Source organism: Oncorhynchus masou, chromosome 15 (assembly GCF_036934945.1).
Source record: "Oncorhynchus masou masou isolate Uvic2021 chromosome 15, UVic_Omas_1.1, whole genome shotgun sequence".
NCBI classification, from domain to species: domain Eukaryota; kingdom Metazoa; phylum Chordata; class Actinopteri; order Salmoniformes; family Salmonidae; genus Oncorhynchus; species Oncorhynchus masou.
Window position 1 is genome coordinate 69,099,857 of NC_088226.1, and position 26,076 is coordinate 69,125,932.

The 26,076-nt window shown below is 44.7% G+C and overlaps 1 protein-coding gene across 2 annotated transcripts in view; it reads left to right on the plus strand.

Annotated features, from left to right (window-relative positions):
- Positions 1–6,148: 6,148 nt before the first annotated feature.
- LOC135556734 (ATP-dependent Clp protease ATP-binding subunit clpX-like, mitochondrial) overlaps positions 6,149–26,076 on the plus strand; it is a 29,846-nt gene continuing 9,918 nt past the window's right edge. The window contains exons 1-12 of one of the 2 annotated variants that reach the window (XM_064990145.1): positions 6,149–6,386; positions 6,862–6,930; positions 8,929–9,095; positions 10,650–10,767; positions 10,943–11,097; positions 11,967–12,123; positions 13,870–13,911; positions 15,889–16,065; positions 18,705–18,869; positions 20,460–20,548; positions 23,860–24,024; positions 25,448–25,747. In XM_064990145.1, coding sequence (XP_064846217.1) covers positions 6,876–6,930; positions 8,929–9,095; positions 10,650–10,767; positions 10,943–11,097; positions 11,967–12,123; positions 13,870–13,911; positions 15,889–16,065; positions 18,705–18,869; positions 20,460–20,548; positions 23,860–24,024; positions 25,448–25,747 — 1,590 coding nt within the window. In that variant the 5' untranslated portion in view covers positions 6,149–6,386; positions 6,862–6,875. Of the gene's footprint in view, positions 6,387–6,460; positions 6,732–6,861; positions 6,931–8,928; positions 9,096–10,649; positions 10,768–10,942; positions 11,098–11,966; positions 12,124–13,869; positions 13,912–15,888; positions 16,066–18,704; positions 18,870–20,459; positions 20,549–23,859; positions 24,025–25,447; positions 25,748–26,076 lie in introns of those variants that run through there. The other variant, XM_064990146.1, reaches the window with a different exon arrangement.

Genomic DNA, 26,076 nt, shown 5'->3' on the forward strand with positions numbered 1-26,076 from the left:
AACGTCATCACATAGATTTTTGGGGTTGAAATGACGTGGAAACAACATTGATTCAACCAGTTTTTGCCGAGTGGGAACTGATTAACCTTAGAAAGTGAACTAAAGCTAATGGTTAAGTTGTTATTGTAATTTGATCCCACTTTTCCTCTTTTCTTTCTGTCTTTTAGATCAAGTTCCTGTTGGATCAACAGTATGTAACTGAACAAAAGGAATTGGGTCCTGTTGGATCAACAGTATGTAACAGAACAAAATGAATTTGGTCCTGTTGTATCTACAGAATGTAACAGAACAAAAGTTTATTTCTCATTGGACAGTTGGTGTTAAAAAATAAAAATATTCACATCGCTCCAGAAATACATTTCCCTATTTTCATCAGATACCTTATCCAACATTTCACAAATTCCATCAAAATATTTAACATCAGCACTAGGTGCCTATAGCAGAAACCAACTAGTATTGGTTTCGAATGTGGTCAATGCACCTATACCCATAGTGCCTCTCATCCATTCAGCATGAAGTCCTTACATTGTTTAGCTGGAGTATGACTCTGGATGTAAACTGCAACTCCACCCTCCATATCTATTTCTGTCCCTCCTGAACAAATTATATCCATGTATAGAGATCTCAGCATCGTCAAAAGTAGAGTCCAAGCGAGTCTCTGATATTGCCAATACATGTATATTGTTTGACTGCACTAGACAGCATATGTCATGTATTTTGTTCCTTAAACTGCATATTATTCAAGTGAGTAATGAACACACCTTTCTTAGGTAACTATAAGTTTTTATATATCCAAACATGAATCGGAAGTTGTAATCTGAGAGAGACAGACTCAGGCTGTGTGTGTGTGTGGGGGGGGGGACTGGGGGACTTGTGTCTGTCGCTCCTCCGAACTCCTTGGGAGGGACAGTGAACAATCAGTTTGTCATACCTCAGATATACTATGTCACCTCGTTCTCTTGTTGCCTTCGTGGCTGGTATTAGTTCCTTTCTTCTTTGACGGACTGAATCCTCATTGATGAAGATGAAAGACCCTTTTAAGGCGATTGGATTTTTCAAGGACTGCAAGCTTATCCTTGAACCTGAAGAATTTCACTACAATTGGCCCGGGTCTGGTTCCATTGGCACCACTATTGGCACCCCCATTGGCACCACTATTGGCACCACTATTGGCACCACTAGTGCCCCCTGGTTTCCCAGACCGGTGAGAACATTCCAGCTCAACCTGTCGATCCAATTGTAGCTCCTCAGCAAACAGCTTTCGAACTTTGTCCTCTGATTCAGCACATGTCTCACTATTGGCTCTCCTGGATGCCATCTATTACAAGATGATTTCTCATTGATTCTCCATCCAGGTAATCAGTCTTCCCAGACATGTTCAGTAGGCCCTCCCTGACTGTGGTGACCTAGTTCTGTAGGCCCTCCCTGACTGTGGTGACCTTGTTCAGTAGTCCCTCCCTGACTGTGGTGACCTTGTTCAGTAGGCCCTCCCTGACTGTGGTGACCTTGTTCAGTAGGCCCTCCCTGACTGTGGTGACCTTGTTCTGTAGGCCCTCCCTGACTGTGGTGACCTAGTTCTGTAGGCCCTCCCTGACTGTGGTGACCTAGTTCTGTAGGCCCTCCCTGACTGTGGTGACCTTGTTCTGTAGGCCCTCCCTGACTGTGGTGACCTTGTTCAGTAGTCCCTCCCTGACTGTGGTGACCTTGTTCTGTAGGCCCTCCCTGACTGTGGTGACCTTGTTCTGTAGGCCCTCCCTGACTGTGGTGACCTTGTTTAGTAGTCCCTCCCTGACTGTGGTGACCTAGTTCTCACGAGCACCCTCCCCCCAGCAGAAAATATTGAAGTGTATATTTAAAGGTGTTTCATGCCATTTCAAACAATGCATCTAAATTGTAGTTCTATTCTATCCATATTTTCATTTCATACCCAGGCCATGACTGTGTTCTATTCTATCCATATTTTCATTTCATACCCAGTGACCTTGTTCAGTAGGCCCTCCCTGACTGTGGTGACCTTGTTCTGTAGGCCATCCCTGACTGTGATGACCTTGTTTAGTAGTATTCCAGCGAGGATGGTGCTCATCACCTTCTGGAAGCTGCTGGGGGCGGAGCTAAGTCCAAAAAGGATGTGAGGTCTCTGCTGGCTGGGTGGAGGGGCACCTGAAGATAACCCTGACGCAGGTCGAGCTTCGTGGAGACTGTGGGGCCATGAAATTGTGAGGTCAGCTCCTCGACTGTAGGCAAGGGGGACTTATCTGGGACAACAGCCTTGTTCACGGCACAGAGATCCACACAGGTCTGGATTCCACCAGACTTTTTCGGTTGCGATGAACAAGTTTGTAATTCAGGGGGCAGCATTGACTGGCTCAATGATGCCTGCCTCCAACTGTGACTGGAGATATTTTTAGCCGATCCAAGCGCTCTGAAAATCCTCTGTGCTGAGGCAGTGAAGGAGCAGCACTGTCCTCCGCTTGTCGGAGATTCTAGAAAAGTCCATAGCTTCGAGATAAGTGTTAAAACTTTCCAGACAGTTATTCCACAGGGACTGGAGGTTCGCCAGACACGGCGAGGAATGGCCCTGGTGGTGGTAAGCTGAATTCAGCCATCTTCGTCGCCAATGTTATATCTTGCTTAGCTGTCAAAGGCACATCTGCACAGTTTCGGATTGTACATCACACTGTCGTTAAATGACATCTGACACTCATTCTGACAACCCATTTATTCATCCATAAAGCTGCACACTGTCGTAAACCATAACAACGTACAGTACGACGAACAGCACGTCGTTCCATACATAACAGGTAGTATTGTGGAGTAACTACAATGTTGTCGATCTCAGTGTTCTCCTATCCAAGCCATTAAACTCGTAACAGTTTTAAAGTCACCATTGGCCTCATGGTGAAATCTCAGAGCCGGTTTCCATCCTCTTTGGCAACTAAGTTAGGAAGGACGCCTGTATCTTTGTAGTGACTGGGTGTATTTATAGAGTTACACATGGAGTAAAACAAACATACAGTCAATAATTCAGTAGAAACAAGTCTATATACGATGTGAGCAAATGAGGTGAGATAAGGGAGGTAAAAGCAAAAACAAGGCCATGGTGGCGAAGTAAATACAATATAGTAAGTTAAACACTGGAATGGTAGATTTGTAGTAGAAGAATGTGCAAAGTAGAAATAAAAATTATGGGGTGCAAAGGAGCAAAATAAATAAATAAATAAATAAAATAACATAAATACAGTAGGGAAAGAGGTAGTTGTTTGGGCTAAATTATAGGTGGGCTATGTACAGGTGCAGTAATCTGTGAGCTGCTCTGACAGCTGGTGCTTAAAGCTAGTGAGGGAGATAAGTGTTTCCAGTTTCAGAGATTTTTGTAGTTCGTTCCAGTCATTGGCAGCAGAGAACTGGAAGGAGAGGCGGCCAAAGAAAGAATTGGTTTTGGGGGTGACCAGAGAGATATATCTGCTGGAGCGCGTGCTACAGGTGGGTGATGCTATGGTGACCAGCGAGCTGAGATAAGGGGGGACTTTACCTAGCGGGGTCTTGTAGATGACATGGAGCCAGTGGGTTTGGCGACGAGTATGAAGCGAGGGCCAGCCAACGAGAGCGTACAGGTTGCAACGGTGGGTAGTATATGGGGCTTTGGTGACAAAACGGATGGCAATTTGATAAACTGCATCCAATTTGTTGAGTAGGGTATTGGAGGTTATTTTGTAAATGACATTGCCGAAGTCGAGGATTGGTAGGATGGTCAGTTTTACAAGGGTATGTTTGGCAGCATGAGTGAAGGATGCTTTGTTGCGAAATAGGAAGCCAATTCTAGATTTAACTTTGGATTGGAGATGTTTGATGTGGGTCTGGAAGGAGAGTTTACAGTCTAACCAGACACCTAGGTATTTGTAGTTGTCCACGTATTCTAAATCACCGCCATCCAGAGTAGTGATGTTGGACAGGTGGGCAGGTGCAGGCAGCGATCGGTTGAAGAGCATGCATTTAGTTTTACTTGTATTTAAGAGCAATTGAACGCCACGGAAGGAGAGTTGTATGGCATTGAAGCTTGCCTGGAGGGTTGTTAACACAGTGTCCAAAGAAGGGCCAGAAGTATACAGAATGGTGTTGTCTGCGTATAGGTGGATCAGAGACTCACCAGCAGCAAGAGCAACATTATTGATGTATACAGAGAAGAGAGTCGGTCCAAGAATTGAACCCTGTGGCACCCCCATAGAGACTGCCAGAGGTCCGGACAGCAGACCCTCCGATTTGAAACACGGAAGGAGAGTTGTATGGCATTGAAGCTTGCCTGGAGGGTTGTTAACACAGTGTCCAAAGAAGGGCCAGAAGTATACAGAATGGTGTTGTCTGCGTAGAGGTGGATCAGAGACTCACCAGCAGCAAGAGCAACATTATTGATGTATACAGAGAAGAGAGTCGGTCCAAGAATTGAACCCTGTGGCACCCCCATAGAGACTGCCAGAGGTCCGGACAGCAGACCCTCCGATTTGAAACACTGAACTCAGAGAAGTAGTTGGTGAACCAGGCGAGGCAATCATTTAAGAAACCAAGGCTGTCGAGTCTGCCGATGAGGATGTGGTGATTGACAGAGTCGAAAGCCTTGGCCAGATCAATGAATACGGCTGCACAGTAATGTTTCTTATCGATGGCGGTTAAGATATCGTTTAGGACCTTGAGTGTGGCTGAGGTGCACCCATGACCAGCTCTGAAACCAGATTGCATAACAGAGAAGGTATGGTGAGATTCAAAATGGTCGGTAATCTGTTTGTTGACTTGGCTTTCGAAGACCTTAGAAAGGCAGGGTAGGATAGATATAGGTCTGTAGCAGTTTGGGTCAAGAGTGTCCCCCCCTTTGAAGAAGGGGATGACCGCAGCTGCTTTCCAATCTTTCGGAATCTCAAACGACACGAAAGAGAGGTTGAACAGGCTAGTAATAGGGGTGGCAACAATTTCGGTAGATAATTTTAGAAAGCAAGGGTCCAGATTGTCTAGCCCGGCTGATTTGTAGGGGTCCAGATTTTGCAGCTCTTTCAGAACATCAGCTGACTGGATTTGGGAGAAGGAGAAATGGGGAAGGCTTGGGCGAGTTGCTATGTGGAGTGCAGTGCTGTTGACCGGGGTAGGGGTAGCCAGGTGGAAAGCATGGCCAGCCGTAGAAAGATTCTTATTGAAATTCTCAATTATAGTGGATTTATCAGTGGTGACAGTGCTTCCTATCTTCAGTGCAGTGAGCAGCTGGGAGGAGGTGTTCTTATTCTCCATGGGTTTTACAGTGTCCCATAACTTTTTTGAGTTAGGGTTGCAGGAAGCAAATTTCTGCCTTGGCTTTTCTAACTGCCTGTGTATAATGGTTTCTAGCTTCCCTGAAAAGCTACATATCACAGGGGCTGTTCGATGCTAATGCAGAACGCCATAGGATGTTTTTGTGTTGGTTAAGGGCAGTCAGGTCTGGGGAGAACCAAGGGCTATATCTGTTCCTGGTTCTAAATTTCTTGAATGGGGCATGCTTATTTAAGATGGTTAGGATGGCATTAAAAAAAACAGGCATCCTCTACTGACGGGATGAGGTCAATATCACTCCAGGATACCCCGGCCAGGTCGATTAGAAAGGCCTACTCGCTGAAGTGTTTCAGGGAGCGTTTGACAGTGATGAGTGGAGGTCGTTTGACCACTGACCCATTACGGATGCAGGCAATGAGGCAGTGATCGCTGAGATCTTGGTTGAAGACAGCAGAGGTGTAATGACAAATGAGAAATGTCACCATAAGCATGTTTCATGCAGACAGAGTACTACAATCCCTTTAGGCTCAGCTGATAGTGTGCACCACAACAGCACAGAAGTCTTCCACATTTATTTCCTCTACAATTCAGAATAGAACACACTACATACAGTACATTATAGAAGAGAGTAGGCCTAGAATTTGTGACGGTCCAGTCCTGAAACTGGTTTAGTAAGTTAATAATCACCTCACGGTAGATGGCAGCAGATGACCCTATGTGACGAAATGACCTCAAACCAATCCAAAGGAATAATAATTTTACACTTCCCCTCGACTTGGATTTATCTGACGCAGACAGACAACAACACTGTTCTGAAATACGTAATAACACAGGGGGGGGTGCTGGCCTCGGTCTTGCAATTTGCCTGACCTACTAACATCAAACATTATATCACACAGGGGTCCAGTCGTCCAACCTGTATCGGGGCGGGGGGTAATATCGGTCCGAGTTGAAGCGGGTCACATATGCTATCTGTACAGTGACATTGGTATGACACCGTTGACCTGCGACCATACAGTGTCAACGGAATTGTACTCCGGAAGAAACTGTCAAGACTTGTTTTGGTTCCATCGTGCTCTTTTACGAGTCGACAGGTAACGTTAGCTGGTTAGCTGGTTAGCAAACCATATATATATATATATTAATTTTTTTGTCAAGACACATTTTTTTGCGTCTTAAACATGTCACATAGTTAGCCAGTTTAACGGTTTAGTTCTCTTTGACCTGCTAACTGTACCTCTCTTCCGGAATGCTCACTTGTTTTTCTATCGCTAGCCCCGTTTGCTAAGTTGCTAGCTGCCCCACTCCAATCCAAAACAGACATTGCCAGGCCTACCAGCTCTAGGGGGTGTTCATTTTGTTTAATAAATAGCTAGTTAGCACGTATCTACGTCAGCTACCTGTTGACAGGTGAACTTGAATGGCTAGCTAACTGTATTGTAAGTAAGGAGTTTAGTTTGTCAGATTTGTTTAACTCTGCTAGGTACTGTAGCTGTGGCCTGTGAAATTTAGCAGCTGTCCGAGATGATAAATGCTAGCTAATCCTGCTTCATTGTTTTTATTTGCTAGACCTTGACTAAAGTATGTCTTGCCCATGCACATCGGCCGCGAGGATATTCTTAAATTCAGCACAGAGAGGTAAGAACAGATTGCAATCTTGAGAAATTGTAATAACTACAGCTACTTATTCGCATTACATCTTAAACGCTTCTGCTAGCTAGCTAGCTAACTTGCTAACCTGCAAATTACAGTGCCTTCGCTAAGTATTCACACCACTTGACTTTTTCCACAATCTGTTGTTACAATGTGAGATTAAAAATGGATTGAATTGTCAGTTCTTTTGTCAACTATCTACACAAAATAGAAAGAACAATTCTAACTTTTTTTTTAAATATATTTTTTTAAATTAAACACTAACCTAAGTATTCAACCCCCTTAATCAATACGTGTTAGAATCACCTTTGACAGCGATTACAGCTGTGTGTCTTTCTGTGTAAGTCTCCAAGAGCTTTTCACACCTGGATTGTGCAATATTTATCCATTATTCTTAAAAAAATAATATTTAAGCTTGGTCTAGTAGGTTGTTGATTATTTCTAGACAGCCATTTTCATGTCTTGCCATAGATTTTAAAGACCGTTTAAGTCTAAACTGTAACTAGGCCCCTCAGAAACATTCAATGTTGTGTTGGTAAGCAACTCCCGTGTATATTTGGCCTTGTGTTTTAGGTTATTGTCCTGCTGAAAGTTGAATTTGTCTCCCAGTGTCTGTTTGCCTGTACTTAGCTCTATTCTGTTTATTTTTATCCTAAAAAAAAAACTAGTCCTTGCCGATGACAAGCATACCCATAACATGATGCAGCTACCACCAGGCTTGAAAATATGAAGAGTGGATGTGTTGTCTTGGATTTGCCCCAAATATGATGCTTTGTATTCAGGACATAAAGTTAATTTCTTTGCTACATGTTTTTGCAGTTTTACCTTAGTGTCTTTTTGCAAACATTATGCTTTCTTTATGTTCACTCTGTCATTTGTGTTAGTATTGTGGAGTAACTACGGTGTTTTTGTTACATCCTCAGTTATCTCATATCACAGCCTTAAACTCTTAACTTATAAAATCACCATTGGCCTCTTGGTGAAATCCCTGAGTGGTTTCCTTCCTCTCTGGAAACTGTGTTAGTCAGTAACTTTGTAGCGGTTGGGTATATTGATGCACCATCCAAAGTGTAATTAATAACTTCACCATCCTCAAAGGGACATTCAATGTCTGCTTTTTTTTTTTTTTTTTTGAACCTTTGGAAAACTTCCCTGGTCTTTGTGGTTGAATCTGTGCTTAAAATTCACTGCTCGACTGAGGGACCTTACAGATAATTGTATATGTGGGGTATAGAGATGGGGATGTCATTTAAAAATCATGTTAAACGCTATTATTGCACACAGAGTGGGCCCATGCAACTTATGTTACTTGTTAAGCACATTTTGACTCCTGAACTTATTTAGGTTTGCCATAACAAAGGGGTTGAATACTGATTGACATCAAGACATTTCAGCTTTTCATTTTTTATTTTTTTTAAATAAAAATGTCTAAACTTAATTCCACCCTGACATTGTGGGGTATTGAGTGTATATCAGTGACACAAAATATCAATGTAATCGCTGTAACAATAATGTGGAAAAAGTTATGGCGTGAAGGCACGCACTGTAGCTAGCTCTATTTCAGTGGATAAGCTAAAGTTATGTGATGTTGACCTCGTGAACTACGCCGTGTTCATGTGATAGTCGGGAACTCGTGAACTGAATTCTCCGACTTGATAACGGGTTGAACGCGGCACGTTGTATAACTACAACCAGTTAGCAAGTCGGAAATGTCAGACTTTCCTAGTTCCGACTAGCACGTGGACGCAGCACAAGTTTTGAAAACGGGTCACCTGTTCCATCCATTTATGATACATGTGGTGTGAGAAAATTTAGTGCGATGTCACAAATACAGCGTTCATGAGGTGGCAGCTAGCTAGCTATGTTTCCATAATATCAATGGTTGATGTTGACATTTGGGGCGAGTTTGTATTTGAAATGTCAAAGTTAATGGATTATAACACCGGCCAAAACATTTGGTTGCGTGGTGTTTCTGTTATACAGGGCTGTCTTGTTCTCGGGTTCAGCTCTATGCTTTGAGCAGACCTGGTTGGGGTTTTCGTGAAGCTCCTCTACCTCGCATAGTCCGAGTGAGATCCTTCCATGAAACTGCAGTATGTTTTGCCTCTAAAGATGGAACGACTAAGGATGGATCCAGCGATGGGGGAAAGGTAAACCGGATTCCACTGGATTGTGACATGTCTGTTTGACACCTTTTTTCTTTCTTTCTTTAAAAAAAAAAAAAAGAATGAATCACACACTGGTGACTAACTTGGACGCAGATCAGTTTGTGCTGTGTTTCGTACTGCTATGGTCATTGCCAAACATGGCATAACAACCTGGAAGGATGGCATAAACAGATCTGGGAACAAGTGATGACAGCCATCATTTTAATGACTGAACTGAAATGGAATTAAACCCTGACAAGACACAAGAATAGACTTTCTAATAAATCAAAATGTGCCGAATACAACAACTGTAGACTTGGACTTTACCGTGAAATGTTTACTTAGGAGCCTTTTCCCAACAATGCAGTGTTTTTAAATAACAATAACAAGGTAATATACAAGGAGTACCAATACCGAGTCAATGGGCAGGGACACAAATTGATTGGAACACAATAACAAGGTAATATACAAGGAGTACCAGTACTGAGTCAATGGGCAGGGACACAAATTGATTGGAACACAATAACAAGGTAATATACAAGGAGTACTGAGTCAATGGGCAGGGACACAAATTGATTGGAACACAATAACAAGGTAATATACAAGGAGTACCGAGTCAATGGGCAGGGACACAAATTGATTGGAACACAATAACAAGGTAATATACAAGGAGTACCAGTACCGAGTCAATGGGCAGGGACACAAAGTGATTGCGGTAATATGTGGGTTGGAGTAAAAATTACTATCAGGATAGATAATAAAGAGAAGCAGCAGCGGAATTTGAAGATTGTTCGAGTGTCAGTGTAGTGTATCGGTGTGTCGGAGAGTCGGCGCGGTGTGTCGGAGAGTCGGCGCGGTGTGTCGGAGAGTCGGCGCGGTGTGTCGGAGAGTCGGCGCGGTGTGTCGGAGAGTCGGCGCGGTGTGTCGGAGAGTCGGCGCGGTGTGTCGGAGAGTCGGTGTGGTGCGGCGTGTCGGAGAGTCGGCGCGGTGTGTCGGAGAGTCGGTGTGGTGTGGCGTGTCGGAGAGTCGGTGTGGTGCGGAGAGTCTGTGTGGTGCGGAGAGTCGGTGTGGTGTGGCGTGTCGGAGAGTCGGTGTGGTGTGGCGTGTCGGAGAGTCGGTGTGGTGTGGTGTGGCGTGTCGGAGAGTCGGTGCGGCGTGTCGGAGAGTCGGTGTGGTGTGGCGTGTCGGAGAGTCGGTGTGGTGTGGCGTGTCGGAGAGTCGGTGTGGTGTGTCGGTGCGGCGTGTCGGAGAGTCGGTGCGGCGTGTCGGAGAGTCGGTGTGGTGTGGCGTGTCGGAGAGTCGGTGTGGTGTGGCGTGTCGGAGAGTCAGTGTGGTGTGTCGGAGAGTCGGTGCGGCGTGTCGGAGAGTCGGTGTGGCGTGTCGGAGAGTCGGTGTGGTGTGTCGGAGAGTCAGTGTAGTGTGTTGGAGTGTGCATAGAGTCAGTGTAATACATGCTATAACAAGTTTCCTCTGTGTCTAAATTATGTTTTTCTGCTGTGTTGCATTCATGATACAATCTCTCTCTCTCTCTCTCCTTTGTGTCCATCATATATGCAGAAGAGCATCAGTGAAGGGAAGAGATTGGCGGGCTCTTCTGGTGGATCAGGGAAGGGTGGTAACCAGCTACACTGTCCCAAATGTGGAGACCCATGTACACATGTGGAGACCTTTGTATGTGAGGACCTAAAAATACTCCATTCACATGGGCTGTGTTTTCTATAGACTCCAGTTGCAGAAAAAGCAGCCGTATAAAATGATTGACTTGTCACACAGTCACTACTGTTTTTATTAAATCAGAAACGCGATAAAGAAATATTTCAATATTCTCACTTTTGTTTGTTTCTCTTCAGCGTCGACACGTTTTGTGAAGTGCGAGAAGTGCCATCACTTCTTCGTGGTTCTCTCTGAGACGGACTCTAAGAAGGGCCTGAATAAAGAAGCGGAGTCGCCAGCTGAGGCTGTCAAAATGGCCTTCGCACAGAAACCTCCCCCGCCACCCAAAAAGGTACGAGCACAGAAACCTCCCCCCGCCACACAGAAACCTCCCCCCGCCACACAGAAACCTCCCCCCGCCACACAGAAACCTCCCCCCGCCACACAGAAACCTCCAATGCCACACAGAAACCTCCCCCCGCCGCCACACAGAAACCTCCCCCCGCCACACAGAAACCTCCCCCCGCCACACAGAAACCTCCCCCCGCCACACAGAAACCTCCCCCGCCATCCAAAAAGGTACGAACAGAAACCTCCCCCGCCACACAGAAACCTCCCCCCCGCCACACAGAAACCTCCCCCCGCCACACAGAAACCTCCACCGCCGCCACACAGAAACCTCCCCCCGCCACACAGAAACCTCCAATGCCACACAGAAACCTCCCCCCCCCGCCACACAGAAACCTCCCCCCGCCACTCAAAAAGGTACGAGCACCAATGACAACAAACAACAACTGGTTCTAGTTTCTATGATGTAATGATTATCCTTAAACAGAAACCACTATGGTAATGCTGCAGGTATACCTGGTGCTGTCATTGAGCAATAAGTTCCGAGTAGGTGTGGTGTATGGCCAATATACCACGGCTAAGGGCTGTTCTTAGGCACGACGATGCAAAGTGGAGTATATTGGCCATATACCACAAACCCCCGAGGTGCCTTATTGCTATTATAAACTGGTTACCAACTTAATTAGAGCAGTAAAAATAAATGTTTTGTCATACACGTGGTATACGGTCTGATATACCACAGCAGTCAGCCAATCAGCATTCAGTGCTCGAACCATAATGCATTATGATACAGTTAATGTATTGTTAGACTTGTCATGAAGAGCAAGTATGACCACGTAATATTGTCTTATAGTCGATGAACCTGCCTTTCAGATCTATGCCTACCTGGACAAGTACGTAGTGGGTCAGTCCTATGCAAAGAAAGTGCTGGCGGTAGCTGTGTATAATCACTACAAGAGAATCTACAACAACATCCCTGCTGGGAGCAGACAGGTGGAGGTGGAGAAACAGGCCTCGCTCACTCCACGAGGTCAGTAGTACAGTCTACTGTTAGTTAGAAACAGGCCTCGTTCACCCCGAGGTCAGTAGTGCAGTCTACTGTTAGTTAGAAACAGGCCTCGTTCACCCCGAGGTCAGTAGTACAGTCTACTGTTAGTTAGAAACAGGCCTCGTTCACCCCGAGGTCAGTAGTACAGTCTACTGTTAGTTAGAAACAGGCCTCGTTCACCCCGAGGTCAGTACAGTCTACTGTTAGTTAGAAACAGGCCTCGTTCACCTCGAGGTCAGTAGTACAGTCTACTGTTAGTTAGAAACAGGCCTCGTTCACCCCGAGGTCAGTAGTACAGTCTACTGTTAGTTAGAAACAGGCCTCGTTCACCACGAGGTCAGTACAGTCTACTGTTAGTTAGAAACAGGCCTCGTTCACCCCGAGGTCAGTAGTACAGTCTACTGTTAGTTAGAAACAGGCCTCGTTCACCCCGAGGTCAGTAGTACAGTCTACTGTTAGTTAGAAACAGGCCTCGTTCACCACGAGGTCAGTAGTACAGTCTACTGTTAGTTAGAAACAGGCCTCGCTCACTCCGAGGTCAGTAGTACAGTCTACTGTTAGTTAGAAACAGGCCTCGTTCACCCCGAGGTCAGTAGTACAGTCTACTGTTAGTTAGAAACGGGCCTTGTTCACCCCGAGGTCAGTAGTACAGTCTACTGTTAGTTAGAAACAGGCCTCGTTCACCCCGAGGTCAGTAGTACAGTCTACTGTTAGTTAGAAACAGGCCTCGTTCACCCCGAGGTCAGTAGTACAGTCTACTGTTAGTTAGAAACAGGCCTCGTTCACCCCGAGGTCAGTAGTACAGTCTACTGTTAGTTAGAAACAGGCCTCGTTCACCCCGAGGTCAGTAGTACAGTCTACTGTTAGTTAGAAACAGGCCTCGTTCACCCCGAGGTCAGTAGTACAGTCTACTGTTAGTTAGAAACAGGCCTCGTTCACCACGAGGTCAGTAGTACAGTCTACTGTTAGTTAGAAACAGGCCTCGCTCACTCCGAGGTCAGTAGTACAGTCTACTGTTAGTTAGAAACAGGCCTCGTTCACCCCGAGGTCAGTAGTACAGTCTACTGTTAGTTAGAAACGGGCCTTGTTCACCCCGAGGTCAGTAGTACAGTCTACTGTTAGTTAGAAACAGGCCTCGTTCACCCCGAGGTCAGTAGTACAGTCTACTGTTAGTTAGAAACAGGCCTCGTTCACCCCGAGGTCAGTAGTACAGTCTACTGTTAGTTAGAAACAGGCCTCGTTCACCCCGAGGTCAGTAGTACAGTCTACTGTTAGTTAGAAACAGGCCTCGTTCACCCCGAGGTCAGTAGTACAGTCTACTGTTAGTTAGAAACAGGCCTCGTTCACCCCGAGGTCAGTACAGTTAGTCATTTGGTTGAACACTTTTTTTTTTTAAAGTTTTTTTTTTTTAAAGTTTGCTTACTTCAGAATAGTAGAATTTCATTAGGCAACAGTGTTATTCTTTCATTATTATGAACCAAGAACTAACCACTGTTTACTAGAATGTTCTGAAACTCCTGTTCAGATTTCAGTCACCCCCACGGTGCTCTCGTCTGTATAATTTGGCATTTGCTCAGTGATTTACTTTTACCCCCACGATCAACATCTTAAATGGACGATGATAATGGATTTAAACATGATGATAATGACAAGAATCAACAGTGGAATCTGATGCTTTGTTACAAGGCTGCAGTGATAATGATGATGATGATGTCATCCTCTCTATAGAACTAGAGACGAGAAGACGGGAGGATGAGTACAGATTCACAAGTAAGTGATTTGATTGGTCCTCCTTGCGTCATAGCTTTCTCCGTATCATTGGCTATTTTAAACATGTCACTTTTTTTGATTTTCAAGAATTGCTCAAATGCCAGAGTTTACAGACAACTCATAGTATCTTGTTGTCAATGACTTGTCGTTTTGCAGGTGTGTTAGATTAATTATTTTATAAATAATTTGCCATTTATGATTTGAAGTGTAATAAATAGTGGTGGTGGAAAAAAAATTGATAGTTACATATCAGGATTTTATTTTGATATACTATATATCTTATTTATTTATTTATTTTACAAAATCGCAATATTATTGTTGCACTAGTTGGCTGTACCTGCACCAACACTTCATAATTTGTTCTCCATCTTTTGAAATAGGCAGCCAATTAGATTTCAGCACTTTTATTTCCCATGACTGATCAAAACTCGGTCTGCTCATGACTCTCTCTTGTCTCTCTGCAGCAGACATAATATGATGACCAATATGTTTGGAACATCGAATCACAGTAAAATCACAGTGGCGAATCGAAATACATATAGAATCGTGAGAATGGTGTGGTGATAATATGGTGTGGTGAGGTCCCTCAGTATGGTGATAATATAGTGTTGTGAGGTCCCTCAGTGTGGTGATAATATGGTATGGTGAGGTCCCTCAGTATGGTGATAATATGGTATGGTGAGGTCCCTCAGTGTGGTGATAATATGGTATGGTGAGGTCCCTCAGTATGGTGATAATATAGTGTTGTGAGGTCCCTCAGTGTGGTGATAATATGGTATGGTGAGGTCCCTCAGTATGGTGATAATATGGTATGGTGAGGTCCCTCAGTATGGTGATAATATGGTATGGTGAGGTCCCTCAGTGTGGTGATAATATGGTATGGTGAGGTCCCTCAGTATGGTGATAATATAGTGTTTTGAGGTCCCTGGCAATTCCCAGCGCCAGTAATAAATAATCTGTGTGCACGTTGTGAACTCGGTGTAGCTAGTCGCCATGCTGGACAGATAAGGTGTCCCAATGACCCAGAAAATACATTTGTAGTCAAATCAAATTTATTTATATGGCCCTTCGTACATCAGCTGATATCTCAAAGTGCTGTACAGAAACCCAGCCTAAAACCCCAAACAGCAAGCAATGCAGGTGTAGAAGCACGGTGGCTAGTCTTGCTATCTATCCCAGCCTTCGGCCCTGATCTCCTCATTCACACCAGGGTTCAAATAGTATTTTGAAATCTTTCAAATACTTTTGAGCGTTTGCTTTAGCCTACCTCGAGTGCCAGATGGGAGGGGTTTGCAGTTTTACGACTATTCTATTGGTTGCATTGCACCGGGCAAGCTCAATCAAGCACATATAAAGTATTTGAAATGATTTTGAATACTATTTGAACCCAGGTCTGCTTTTCTTAATTTCGGTAACTCCACACTGGTTCCCAGTTCAGTTTAGCAGTGCAGGGTGCATGTATTTTTAGATTGAACTTGGACCTATTGCTGCAATGGCAGCAGGCAGCACCACAGATACTGATACTTCACATTATAACGAGAGAGCCTAGATTATGCAATATCATGCCTTGAAAAAAACACACAAAAAACAAGACACAAACTTGTTATAAATATATAACACAATTCATTAATACATAATTTTAATACAACTCAAGTTGCCAGATCACAGAGAGGAGGCCAACATTGCATAGCCTGTTCGGAAAAGTTACGTTTTATTGCCTGGTCATTGCCATGAGAGATGGGGAAACATTGACCCAAAATGGATTCCCCTAGCCTGGGTGCCAGTCTTTTTTCCTGCCCTCTCGCCAACTCCTTTATGGAATCAGTCATGTCGAAGAAGCTTGACAAGGATGGCAGAGTTGATATTTGGCAAGAGAACAAACTGATCTGGGACCAGGTTAGAATTCACCACTGTCCTGCTGCCAAATCTGAACCCAAATATACAATACGACTGTTTTGTTTACATTTGTCATTATAGAACTCCTTCAAATAGCAGGGATCAGTCCCCATGGCAACGCCCTGGGAGCCTCCATGCAGCAACAGGCCACTCAGCAGGCTCCTCAGGAGAGGAGGGGCGGAGACGTGTTAGACTCCACACACACCGACATCAAACTGGAGAAGAGCAACATCGTGCTGCTAGGCCCCACCGGATCAGGTTAGTAGACTACTCGTGACGTCATCAAACCAGTTCTGGTATCACTCGTGACGTCATCAAACCAGTTCTGGTATCACTCGTGACGTCATCAAACCAGTTCTGGCATCACTCGTGACGTCATCAAACCGGTTCTGGCATCACTCGTGATGTCATCAAACCTGGTCCTGGCATCACTCGTGACGTCATCAAACCGGTTCTGGCATCACTCGTGATGTCATCAAACCTGGTCCTGGCATCACTTGTGACGTCATCAAACCTGGTCCTGGCATCACTCGTGACGTCATCAAACCGGTTCTGGCATCACTCGTGACGTCATCAAACCGGTTCTGGCATCACTCGTGACGTCATCAAACCTGGTCCTGGCATCACTCGTGACGTCATCAAACCGGTTCTGGCATCACTCGTGACGTCATCAAACCTGGTCCTGGCATCACTCGTGACGTCATCAAACCGGTCCTGGCATCACTCGTGACGTCATCAAACCTGGTCCTGGCATCACTCGTGACGTCATCAAACCTGGTCCTGGCATCACTCGTGACGTCATCAAACCTGGTCCTGGCATCACTTGTGACGTCATCAAACCGGTCCTGGCATCACTCGTGACGTCATCAAACCGGTTCTGGCATCACTCGTGACGTCATCAAACCTGGTCCTGGCATCACTCGTGACGTCATCAAACCTGGTCCTGGCATCACTCGTGACGTCATCAAACCTGGTCCTGGCATCACTCGTGACGTCATCAAACCGGTTCTGGCATCACTCGTGACGTCATCAAACCTGGTCCTGGCATCACTTGTGACGTCATCAAACCTGGTCCTGGCATCACTTGTGACGTCATCAAACCGGTCCTGGCATCACTCGTGACGTCATCAAACCGGTTCTGGCATCACTCGTGACGTCATCAAACCTGGTCCTGGCATCACTCGTGACGTCATCAAAGCAGTTCTGGCATCAGTGTGAGACGAACTAAATGTGTTGTGGCTCGTACCTTCAATATCCTGGGACAAAAAGCCAAGGCACTTCTAATTCATTTTTGGTACCATTTATTTTAGTTATAAACAGGGTACATTTCTATATACTGTACTCTATACCATCTACTGCATCTTGTCTATGCTGTTCGGCTATTGCTCATCCATATATTTATATATACATATTCTCATTCCCCCCTTCAGATTTGTGTGTATTAGGTAGTTGTGAAATTGTTAGATTACTTGTTAGATATTACTGCACGGTCGGAACTAGAAGCACAAGCATTTCGCTACACTCGCATTAACATCTGCTAACCATGTGTATGTGACCAATAACATTTGATTTTATTTGGGTAGTGTTCAGCATTTTGAGGGCCTTAAGCGAGATTTGGTTGGGGGGGGTCTGTCACAGACAAAGGCAGGACAGTTGAAACTGGATCAGCAGCGCGACCAGGTGGACTGAGGACAGCCATGGTCAGGCCAGGTAGTCCTGAGACATGGTCCTAGGGAGAGAGAGAGAGAGAATGAGAGGGAGCATACTTAAATTCACACAGGACACCAGATAAGGATTTCACCAGATGTATCGGACTGACCCTAGCACATAGGCTAAATTCACACAGGACACCAGATAAGACAGGAGAATTTCACCAGATGTATCGGACTGACCCTACCCCCCCGGCACATAGGCTATTGCAGCATAGATACTGGAGGCTGAGACGGGGGAGTCGGGGGGACATAGTGGCCACGTCCAAAGATACCCCCGGACAGGACCAACCAGGCAGGACGTTATATGTGTAATCTGCTTGAAACATTCGAGTGACTTGCCTTACTGATACAAGGCAGACATTTTTATGAGACTTGATTATGATTTAAAAAAAATCTCTCCCATATCTTATCTATCTTATCTATCTTATCTGTCTATCTGTCTATCTAGTCTACCTTATCTATCTAGTCTACCTTATCTATCTAGTCTACCTTATCTATCTAGTCTACCTTATCTGTCTACCTTATCTATCTAGTCTACCTTATCTATCTATCTATCTACCTTATCTATCTAGTCTACCTTATCTATCTAGTCTACCTTATCTATCTATCTATCTATCTATCTATCTACCTTATCTATCTAGTCTACCTTATCTATCTAGTCTACCTTATCTATCTATCTATCTATCTTATCTATCTATCTACCTTATCTATCTAGTCTACCTTATCTATCTATCTACCTTATCTATCTATCTATCTATCTATCTACCTTATCTATCTATCTATCTATCTACCTTATCTATCTATCTACCTTATCTATCTATCTATCTACCTTATCTATCTAGTCTACCTTATCTATCTACCTAATCTATCTATCTAATCTACCTTATCTATCTAATCTACCTTATCTATCTAATCTACCTTATCTATCTAGTCTACCTTATCTATCTAGTCTACCTTATCTATCTAGTCTACCTTATCTATCTATCTATCTACCTTATCTACCTATCTATCTAGTGTTATTATTCATATCATGTTAGAATATTAAAACCTCTATTGACATGGATTAAGGAAAATAAGAAGCAGAATACATGCATTGTGTCAGACCCGTGATTTACAAACAAACAAATAAACTGCAGTGAAATGCATCCTTACTGTCCTTACACATTAATTACTATACTTTCCCAGGCAAGACATTGTTGGCCCAGACCCTGGCCAAGTGTCTAGATGTACCCTTTGCCATCTGTGATTGTACCACCCTGACCCAGGCTGGCTACGTGGGGGAGGATATCGAGTCTGTTATCGCCAAGCTGCTGCAGGATGCCAACTACTCTGTGGATAAAGCACAGCAAGGTGGGTGAATCACAAACTCTGTTTTCTGGGTTATTTTGGGACTGTTTAAAGACATGTTCCGGTACTATGGCGACTAAGAAAATATTTGGCTTTTGGGGCTGGATGTGTCAATGTGCAGTTCATGGATTAATCTATGAGGAGAATTACTGTTTTACCTCAATTAGCCAACAAATCAGTTAAAGTAACTGTATTCTTGAAGATGTGCCGTGCCATTTTCACTACATTTCCCCCCGCATGGGCCAGCCCCCTAACAATTCAAGTTCTAGCCAATGAGCTTCAGCCCTTCGCATTTGTGTGAGCAAGAGGCCTGTGTTATCCAATGATGTTGCACGGTGGGCCCAACAGCTCAGTGGACAGAGAGACAGAGAGAGACAGAGAGACAGAGAGAGAGAGAGAACAATGACGTGGTGCATTTTTCTGCACATGATGTGACGTAGTACACCATTTTGGGGCACCACTTTTGGCTCGTGAGCACTACTTTCAGAACTCCTGGCCAAAAACTGTACAAAAGTCCCGGAGAATCTCTTTAATAGACCTGTTTTACAAGCCCCAGTATTATGAAAAAGGAACTACATTTGGACTGTGTTCTGCAATTTTATTATGCAACTTCCTAATTACATAAGCCCCATTGAAGCCCCCTTTAAGCCCCCAATATATGGTTTTGTCCTTACCCCTCCGAAAGACACCAAGGTTGGAGAGTTTCTGGGTGGAGCAGTTGTTGTGGTGGGTGCCTTGCTCAATGGGCACAATGGCAGGCAATGGCATCTGAGTTGATACCAGCAACCCTTCGGTTGCCAGCTCACCTCCAGACAGATTTTTGCCTGTCAGACCCGGGATTCGGACTGGCAACCGTCCGGTTGCTGGCTCATCTCTCTCTAACCGCTCATTTTGCTTTTTTGGAACAGTATGCAAAGAGCTCTTTCAACTGAACATCACAATTACTTTTTTACTGAGCTAAACTGCTCCAGTGTGTTGTTCCACAGCTGACCCTGTGTTGTTTCCTGCCTCTTGTACCCTCTCTGTGTCTCTGTGTCTGTGTGTCTGTCTCTGTGTGTCTGTCTCTGTGTGTCTGTCTCTGTGTGTCTGTCTCTGTGTGTCTGTCTCTGTGTGTCTGTGTCTGTCTGTGTCTGTCTGTCTCTGTCTGTTTCTGTGTGTCTGTTTCTGTGTGTCTGTTTCTGTGTGTCTGTGTCTCTTTGTCTCTGTCTCTGTGTCTCTGTCTCTGTGTGTCTGTGTGTCTCTGTCTCTGTGTGTCTGTCTCTGTGCGTCTGTGTCTGTCTCTGTGCGTCTGTGTCTGTCTCTGTGCGTCTGTGTCTGTCTCTGTGTCTGTGTCTGTCTGTTTCTGTGTGTCTGTGTCTGTCTCTGTGTCTCTGTCTCTGTGTGTCTGTCTCTGTGTGTCTGTGTCTGTGTCTGTGTGTCTGTGTCTGTCTCTGTGTGTCTCTGTGTGTCTGTCTCTGTGTGTCTGTGTCTGTCTCTGAGCGTGATGTATAGAGAGGGGTTGGGAATAACCTAGGACAGCAAAAAGACCCATTTCTGATTCCCATTAGACGATAAAAGTTGTAATTCTTTTCTGTGATTTCCCTGTACAAATAGGCATAGTGTTTCTCGATGAGGTGGACAAGATCGGCAGTGTTCCTGGGATCCACCAGCTCAGAGACGTAGGAGGAGAGGGTGTACAACAGGTCAGTACTGTTCTACACTGTCCACAAGTCTAGTAGATGCCTCTAGTGTGTAGAGGGAGGTATTCAACTCTATCTTTAACACTACATACCTCTAATAATGATAATTTAGTTCATGTTCAAACACTCGCCCTGTCATCTACGTACCTCTAATAATGATCAGGGATGCAAACTAGTCACCTTTAGCAGAAATTTGACATTTTTAATCCAAAATAGGTGACCTACCTGATTCGTGTAGATCCGATGGGGGGGAGGGGTAAATAAATTGGGCGGGGGTGCTTTGGATCACTACTGGCTGTAAGCGAACAAGTTATGCGCGTTTACCGCTATACTGTCTGTATCCAAGTCTCAGCCAACCGTCCACATAACAACAGAATGCAGCACGCTGCTGAAGAGAGAAGAGACAACCAATTTGCTAGTTACAGCATCAGCATGCACCCTGGGAAGACAGCAGAGAGTAGAAAGGCAGTTTGACAGTTACAGCATCAGCGTGCACCCTGGGAAGACAGCAGAGAGTAGAAAGGCAGTTTGACAGTTACAGCATCAGCGTGCACCCTGGGAAGACAGCAGAGAGTAGAAAGGCAGTTTGACAGTTACAGCATCAGTGTGCACCCTGGGAAGACAGCAGAGAGTAGAAAGGCAGTTTGACAGTTACAGCATCAGCGTGCACCCTGGGAAGACAGCAGAGAGTAGAAAGGCAGTTTGACAGTTACAGCATCAGCATGCACCCTGGGAAGACAGCAGAGAGTAGAAAGGCAGTTTGACAGTTACAGCATCAGCGTGCACCCTGGGAAGACAGCAGAGAGTAGAAAGGCAGTTTGACAGTTACAGCATCAGCGTGCACCCTGGGAAGACAGCAGAGAGTAGAAAGGCAGTTTGACAGTTACAGCAGCGCGGTAACGAAGAGGTAGTTGAGAAGCCTGACCACGGAGATGGGGGTGAGAGGGTAAGGAAGCGTACTTCATGAGCTGTAACCAAAAATAAAAATAAAAACTGCCATTTGGAAAGTTTGATGTGAGAAAGAAAGTGTGGTGGAACAAGTATTGTTAGCATTTTTAAGTAACGTTATCTTGCTAGCTGGATCGAATTCTCCATTAGCTAGCCAGAGAAATGTTGAGCAACATCTGATCAAATAACTTAGCTGATCAAATAATTTAGTTTATAGTGTGAAAATGAACTGGCTAATAAAAAGTCACAGCTAGCGTTAGCTAGCTATCGTTACAACACCAGATAAGCTAACATTAATAACCTAACCAATTCACTATAGTATTAACTGGTATATGACTCCTTGCCCTTCCAAGTTATAACGTGTTAGTTGCTTACTGGACCCTGGCAATCTGTGTGAAATGTTGACTAGATAGTAGTTAACTAGCTAACAAACTATCTATGAACCAATGTTTTCCCTCTACAGTATGTGGTTAATTTTCAGAATGAGAGAATTAGGTGAAAATGAGGCGTTGCTTGTTAAACAAGTGGATTCAGGGATGAAGTGTAGCTGGAGCTGGGCCTGGTTTAAGCTGGTTGCCACTATAGAGGTGAAAAGAACACCACACACTTTCCCTCTTTCTCACTTCTTCAATACAGTGCATAAAAATGGGTATGTCAGGTGTACTCTGCCTGAAAGAGATCAATTATGCCACGAAGGGTATCATGCTCTGCTGGCACGTTGTAGAACAGATGTCCACAGGCAGAAAGTATACAGTGTAATAATGTGCAGTGTGTAGCCCTAAGATATTCCTTGTGTTGTGTTGAACTTGACAGTAAACACTTGTCTGTGAGTGAGGGGGAACTATTACATTTTAACTCTGTGAATGTTATTTTTGCACACATGTCGCCTTGTGCACTTGATCGATGTCTACTACGGTGGCCAAATATTTCGAGTTGAAAATAGAATGCCTGTTTGTTTTATTCTATTTCTACTTTAACTCTTGAAACTCCCCATCCCGGATCCGGGATCGTGACTAAAGCCTCAGGCTCATTAGCATAACGCAACGTTAACGATTTCTGAAAATCGCAAATAAAATTAAAATAATTTTGCGTTTGCTCTCAAGCTTAGCCTTTTCTTAACAACACTGTCATCTCAGATTTTCAAAATATGCTTTTGAACCATAGAAATTGACTAATTTGTGTAAGAGTATGCAAAGCTAGCATAGCATTTTGTGTAGCATGTAGCACGCAACATTTTCACAAAAGCCAGATAACCAAATAAATAAAATCATTAACTTTGAAGAGCTTCGGATGTTTTCAATGAGGAGACTCTCAGTTACATAGCAAATGTGCAGTTTTTCAAAAAAATATTATTTGTGTAGGACAAATCGCTCCGTTTTGTTCACGTTTGGCTATGAAAAAACCCTGTATACAGTTATAGCCTGAAGCTCATTAGCATAATGTAACGTTAACGAGAGCTTCTGATGTTTTCAATGAGGAGACTCTCAGTTACACACCAAATGCGCAGTGTTTCCTGAAAGCGTCTGTGTGTAGGAGAAATCGTTCCGTTTTCTACATTGCGCCTGGCTACTGAAACGAACCGAAAATGCAGTCACCTACAACGTAAAACTTTTTCCGGATTAACTACATAATATCGACCGAAACATGGCAAACGTTGTTTGGAATCAGTCCTCAAGGTGTTTTTTCACATATCTCTTCATTGACATGCAGTTCGTGGAAGCTTGCTTTACTCTCTGTATTGTTTGGAAAAATACTGGCAGGTGACTTTTGCGCACCAATTTCGGCGCAGGACACCGGGCGGACACGTGGTAAATGTGGTCTCTTATGGTCAATCTTCCAATGATCATCCTACAAATACGTCACAATGCTGCAGACACCTTGGGGAAACGACATTCCTCTTGCGTTCACAGCCATATAAGGAGATCATGATAAACAGAGCCTCAAAAATCCTTGTCATTTCCTGGATGCCATCTCATCTTGGTTTTGCCTGAAGCTCACGTTAAAGGGCACGCACAGAGAAGATCTTTGTATTTCTGGACACGTCAGAGTGTTTTCTTTCGAACAGTAGCAATTATATGCATAGTCGAGCATCTTTTTGTGACAAAATATCTTGTTTAAAACGGGAACGTTTTTCATCCAAAAATGAAATTGCGCCCCTAGAGTTTCAACCTGTTAAGATGAGTCGTCGTCGTCGCCCCACCCCCCCCATCAATTTTGTTGATAGTCGACAACAACAACAAAAAATTACAAATCCATTTGAATCTCCTCACTTAGGTAACATAACAAAAAGTCAAGAGGTATGAAATACTTTCTGAATGCATTGTGTATGGGAGGCGTTAAGTGTTTGACAAGCGTTTTGTTTGCAGGGTCTGCTCAAACTCCTGGAGGGCACGATAGTGAACGTCCCAGAGAAGAACTCCAGGAAGTTGAGGGGAGAGACGGTGCAGGTGGACACCACTAACATCCTGTTCGTAGCGTCGGGGGCCTTCAACGGACTCGACAGAATCGTCAGCAGACGGAAGAATGAAAAGGTGAGTAAGAAATACAATTATTGTTTTCCCTCTGTGTATCCACCCAGGCCTGTAAAAAGGCTGTAGTCCTCTGTGTATCCACCCAGGCCTGTAAAAAGGCTGTAGTCCTCTGTGTATCCACCCAGGCCTGTTAAAAGGCTGTAGTCCTCTGTGTATCCACCCAGACCTGTAAAAAGGCTGTAGTCCTCTGTGTATCCACCAACACCTGTAAAAAGGCTGTAGTCCTCTGTGTATCCACCCAGGCCTGTAAAAAGGCTGTAGTCCTCTGTGTATCCACCCAGGCCTGTAAAAAGGCTGTAGTCCTCTGTGTATCCACCCAGGCCTGTAAAAAGGCTGTAGTCCTCTGTGTATCCACCCAGGCCTGTAAAAAGGCTGTAGTCCTCTGTGTATCCACCCAGGCCTGTAAAAAGGCTGTAGTCCTCTGTGTATCCACCCAGGCCTGTAAAAAGGCTGTAGTCCTCTGTGTATCCACCCAGACCTGTAAAAAGGCTGTAGTCCTCTGTGTATCCACCCAGGCCTGTAAAAAGGCTGTAGTCCTCTGTGTATCCACCAACACCTGTAAAAAGGCTGTAGTCCTCTGTGTATCCACCAACACCTGTAAAAAGGCTGTAGTCCTCTGTGTATCCACCCAGACCTGTAAAAAGGCTGTAGTCCTCTGTGTATCCACCCAGACCTGTAAAAAGGCTGTAGTCCTCTGTGTATCCACCCAGGCCTGTAAAAAGGCTGTAGTCCTCTGTGTATCCACCCAGACCTGTAAAAAGGCTGTAGTCCTCTGTGTATCCACCAACACCTGTAAAAAGGCTGTAGTCCTCTGTGTATCCACCAACACCTGTAAAAAGGCTGTAGTCCTCTGTGTATCCACCCAGGCCTGTAAAAAGGCTGTAGTCCTCTGTGTATCCACCCAGGCCTGTAAAAAGGCTGTAGTCCTCTGTGTATCCACCAACACCTGTAAAAAGGCTGTAGTCCTCTGTGTATCCACCCAGGCCTGTAAAAAGGCTGTAGTCCTCTGTGTATCCACCAACACCTGTAAAAAGGCTGTAGTCCTCTGTGTATCCACCAACACCTGTAAAAAGGCTGTAGTCCTCTGTGTATCCACCCAGGCCTGTAAAAAGGCTGTAGTCCTTTGTGTATTCACCCACACCTGTAAAAAGGCTGTAGTCCTCTGTGTATCCACCCAGGCCTGTAAAAAGGCTGTAGTCCTTTGATTATTTCCTCTCTAAAATACTTGGTCAACAAAGAGTGTCTCTTATCTGAGCAGTTTAGTTATTTGTCCCTTTTAATGTATTATTTTCAGGAATGTAACATGAATGTCTAGACCTGGCGATCTTCCCCAGATGTCTAATTTCTTCAGTGTTTTAGTGTTTTGTAGTTTTTGTCTAGTAGCTGGACTTCAACAGACCCGTTAATCTTCTTCTCCTTCTAGTACCTGGGCTTTGGCACGCCCTCCAACATGGGTAAGGGTCGCCGTGCGGCGGCAGCAGCCGACCTGGCTAACAGTAGTGAACAGACGGACATGGTGGCAGAGATGGAGGAGAAGGACCGGCTGCTGAAGCTCGTGGAGGCCCGGGACCTCATTGAGTTTGGGATGATCCCGGAGTTTGTCGGGCGTCTGCCTGTGGTGGTGCCTCTACACAGTCTGGATGAAGAGACGCTGGTCCGCATCCTGACCGAACCACGCAACGCCGTCATACCACAGTACCAGGCCCTGTTCAGCATGGACAAGGTAATTATTAGTAGAACCACCCAACAGTGTCATACCACAGTACCAGGCCCTGTTCAGCATGGACAAGGTAATTATTAGTAGAACCACCCAACAGTGTCATACCACAGTACCAGGCCCTGTTCAGCATGGACAAGGTAATTATTAGTAGAACCACCCAACAGTGTCATACCACAGTACCAGGCCCTGTTCAGCATGGACAAGGTAATTATTAGTAGAACCACCCAACGCCGTCATACCACAGTACCAGGCCCTGTTCAGCATGGACAAGGTAATTATTAGTAGAACCACCCAACACTGTCATACCACAGTACCAGGCCCTGTTCAGCATG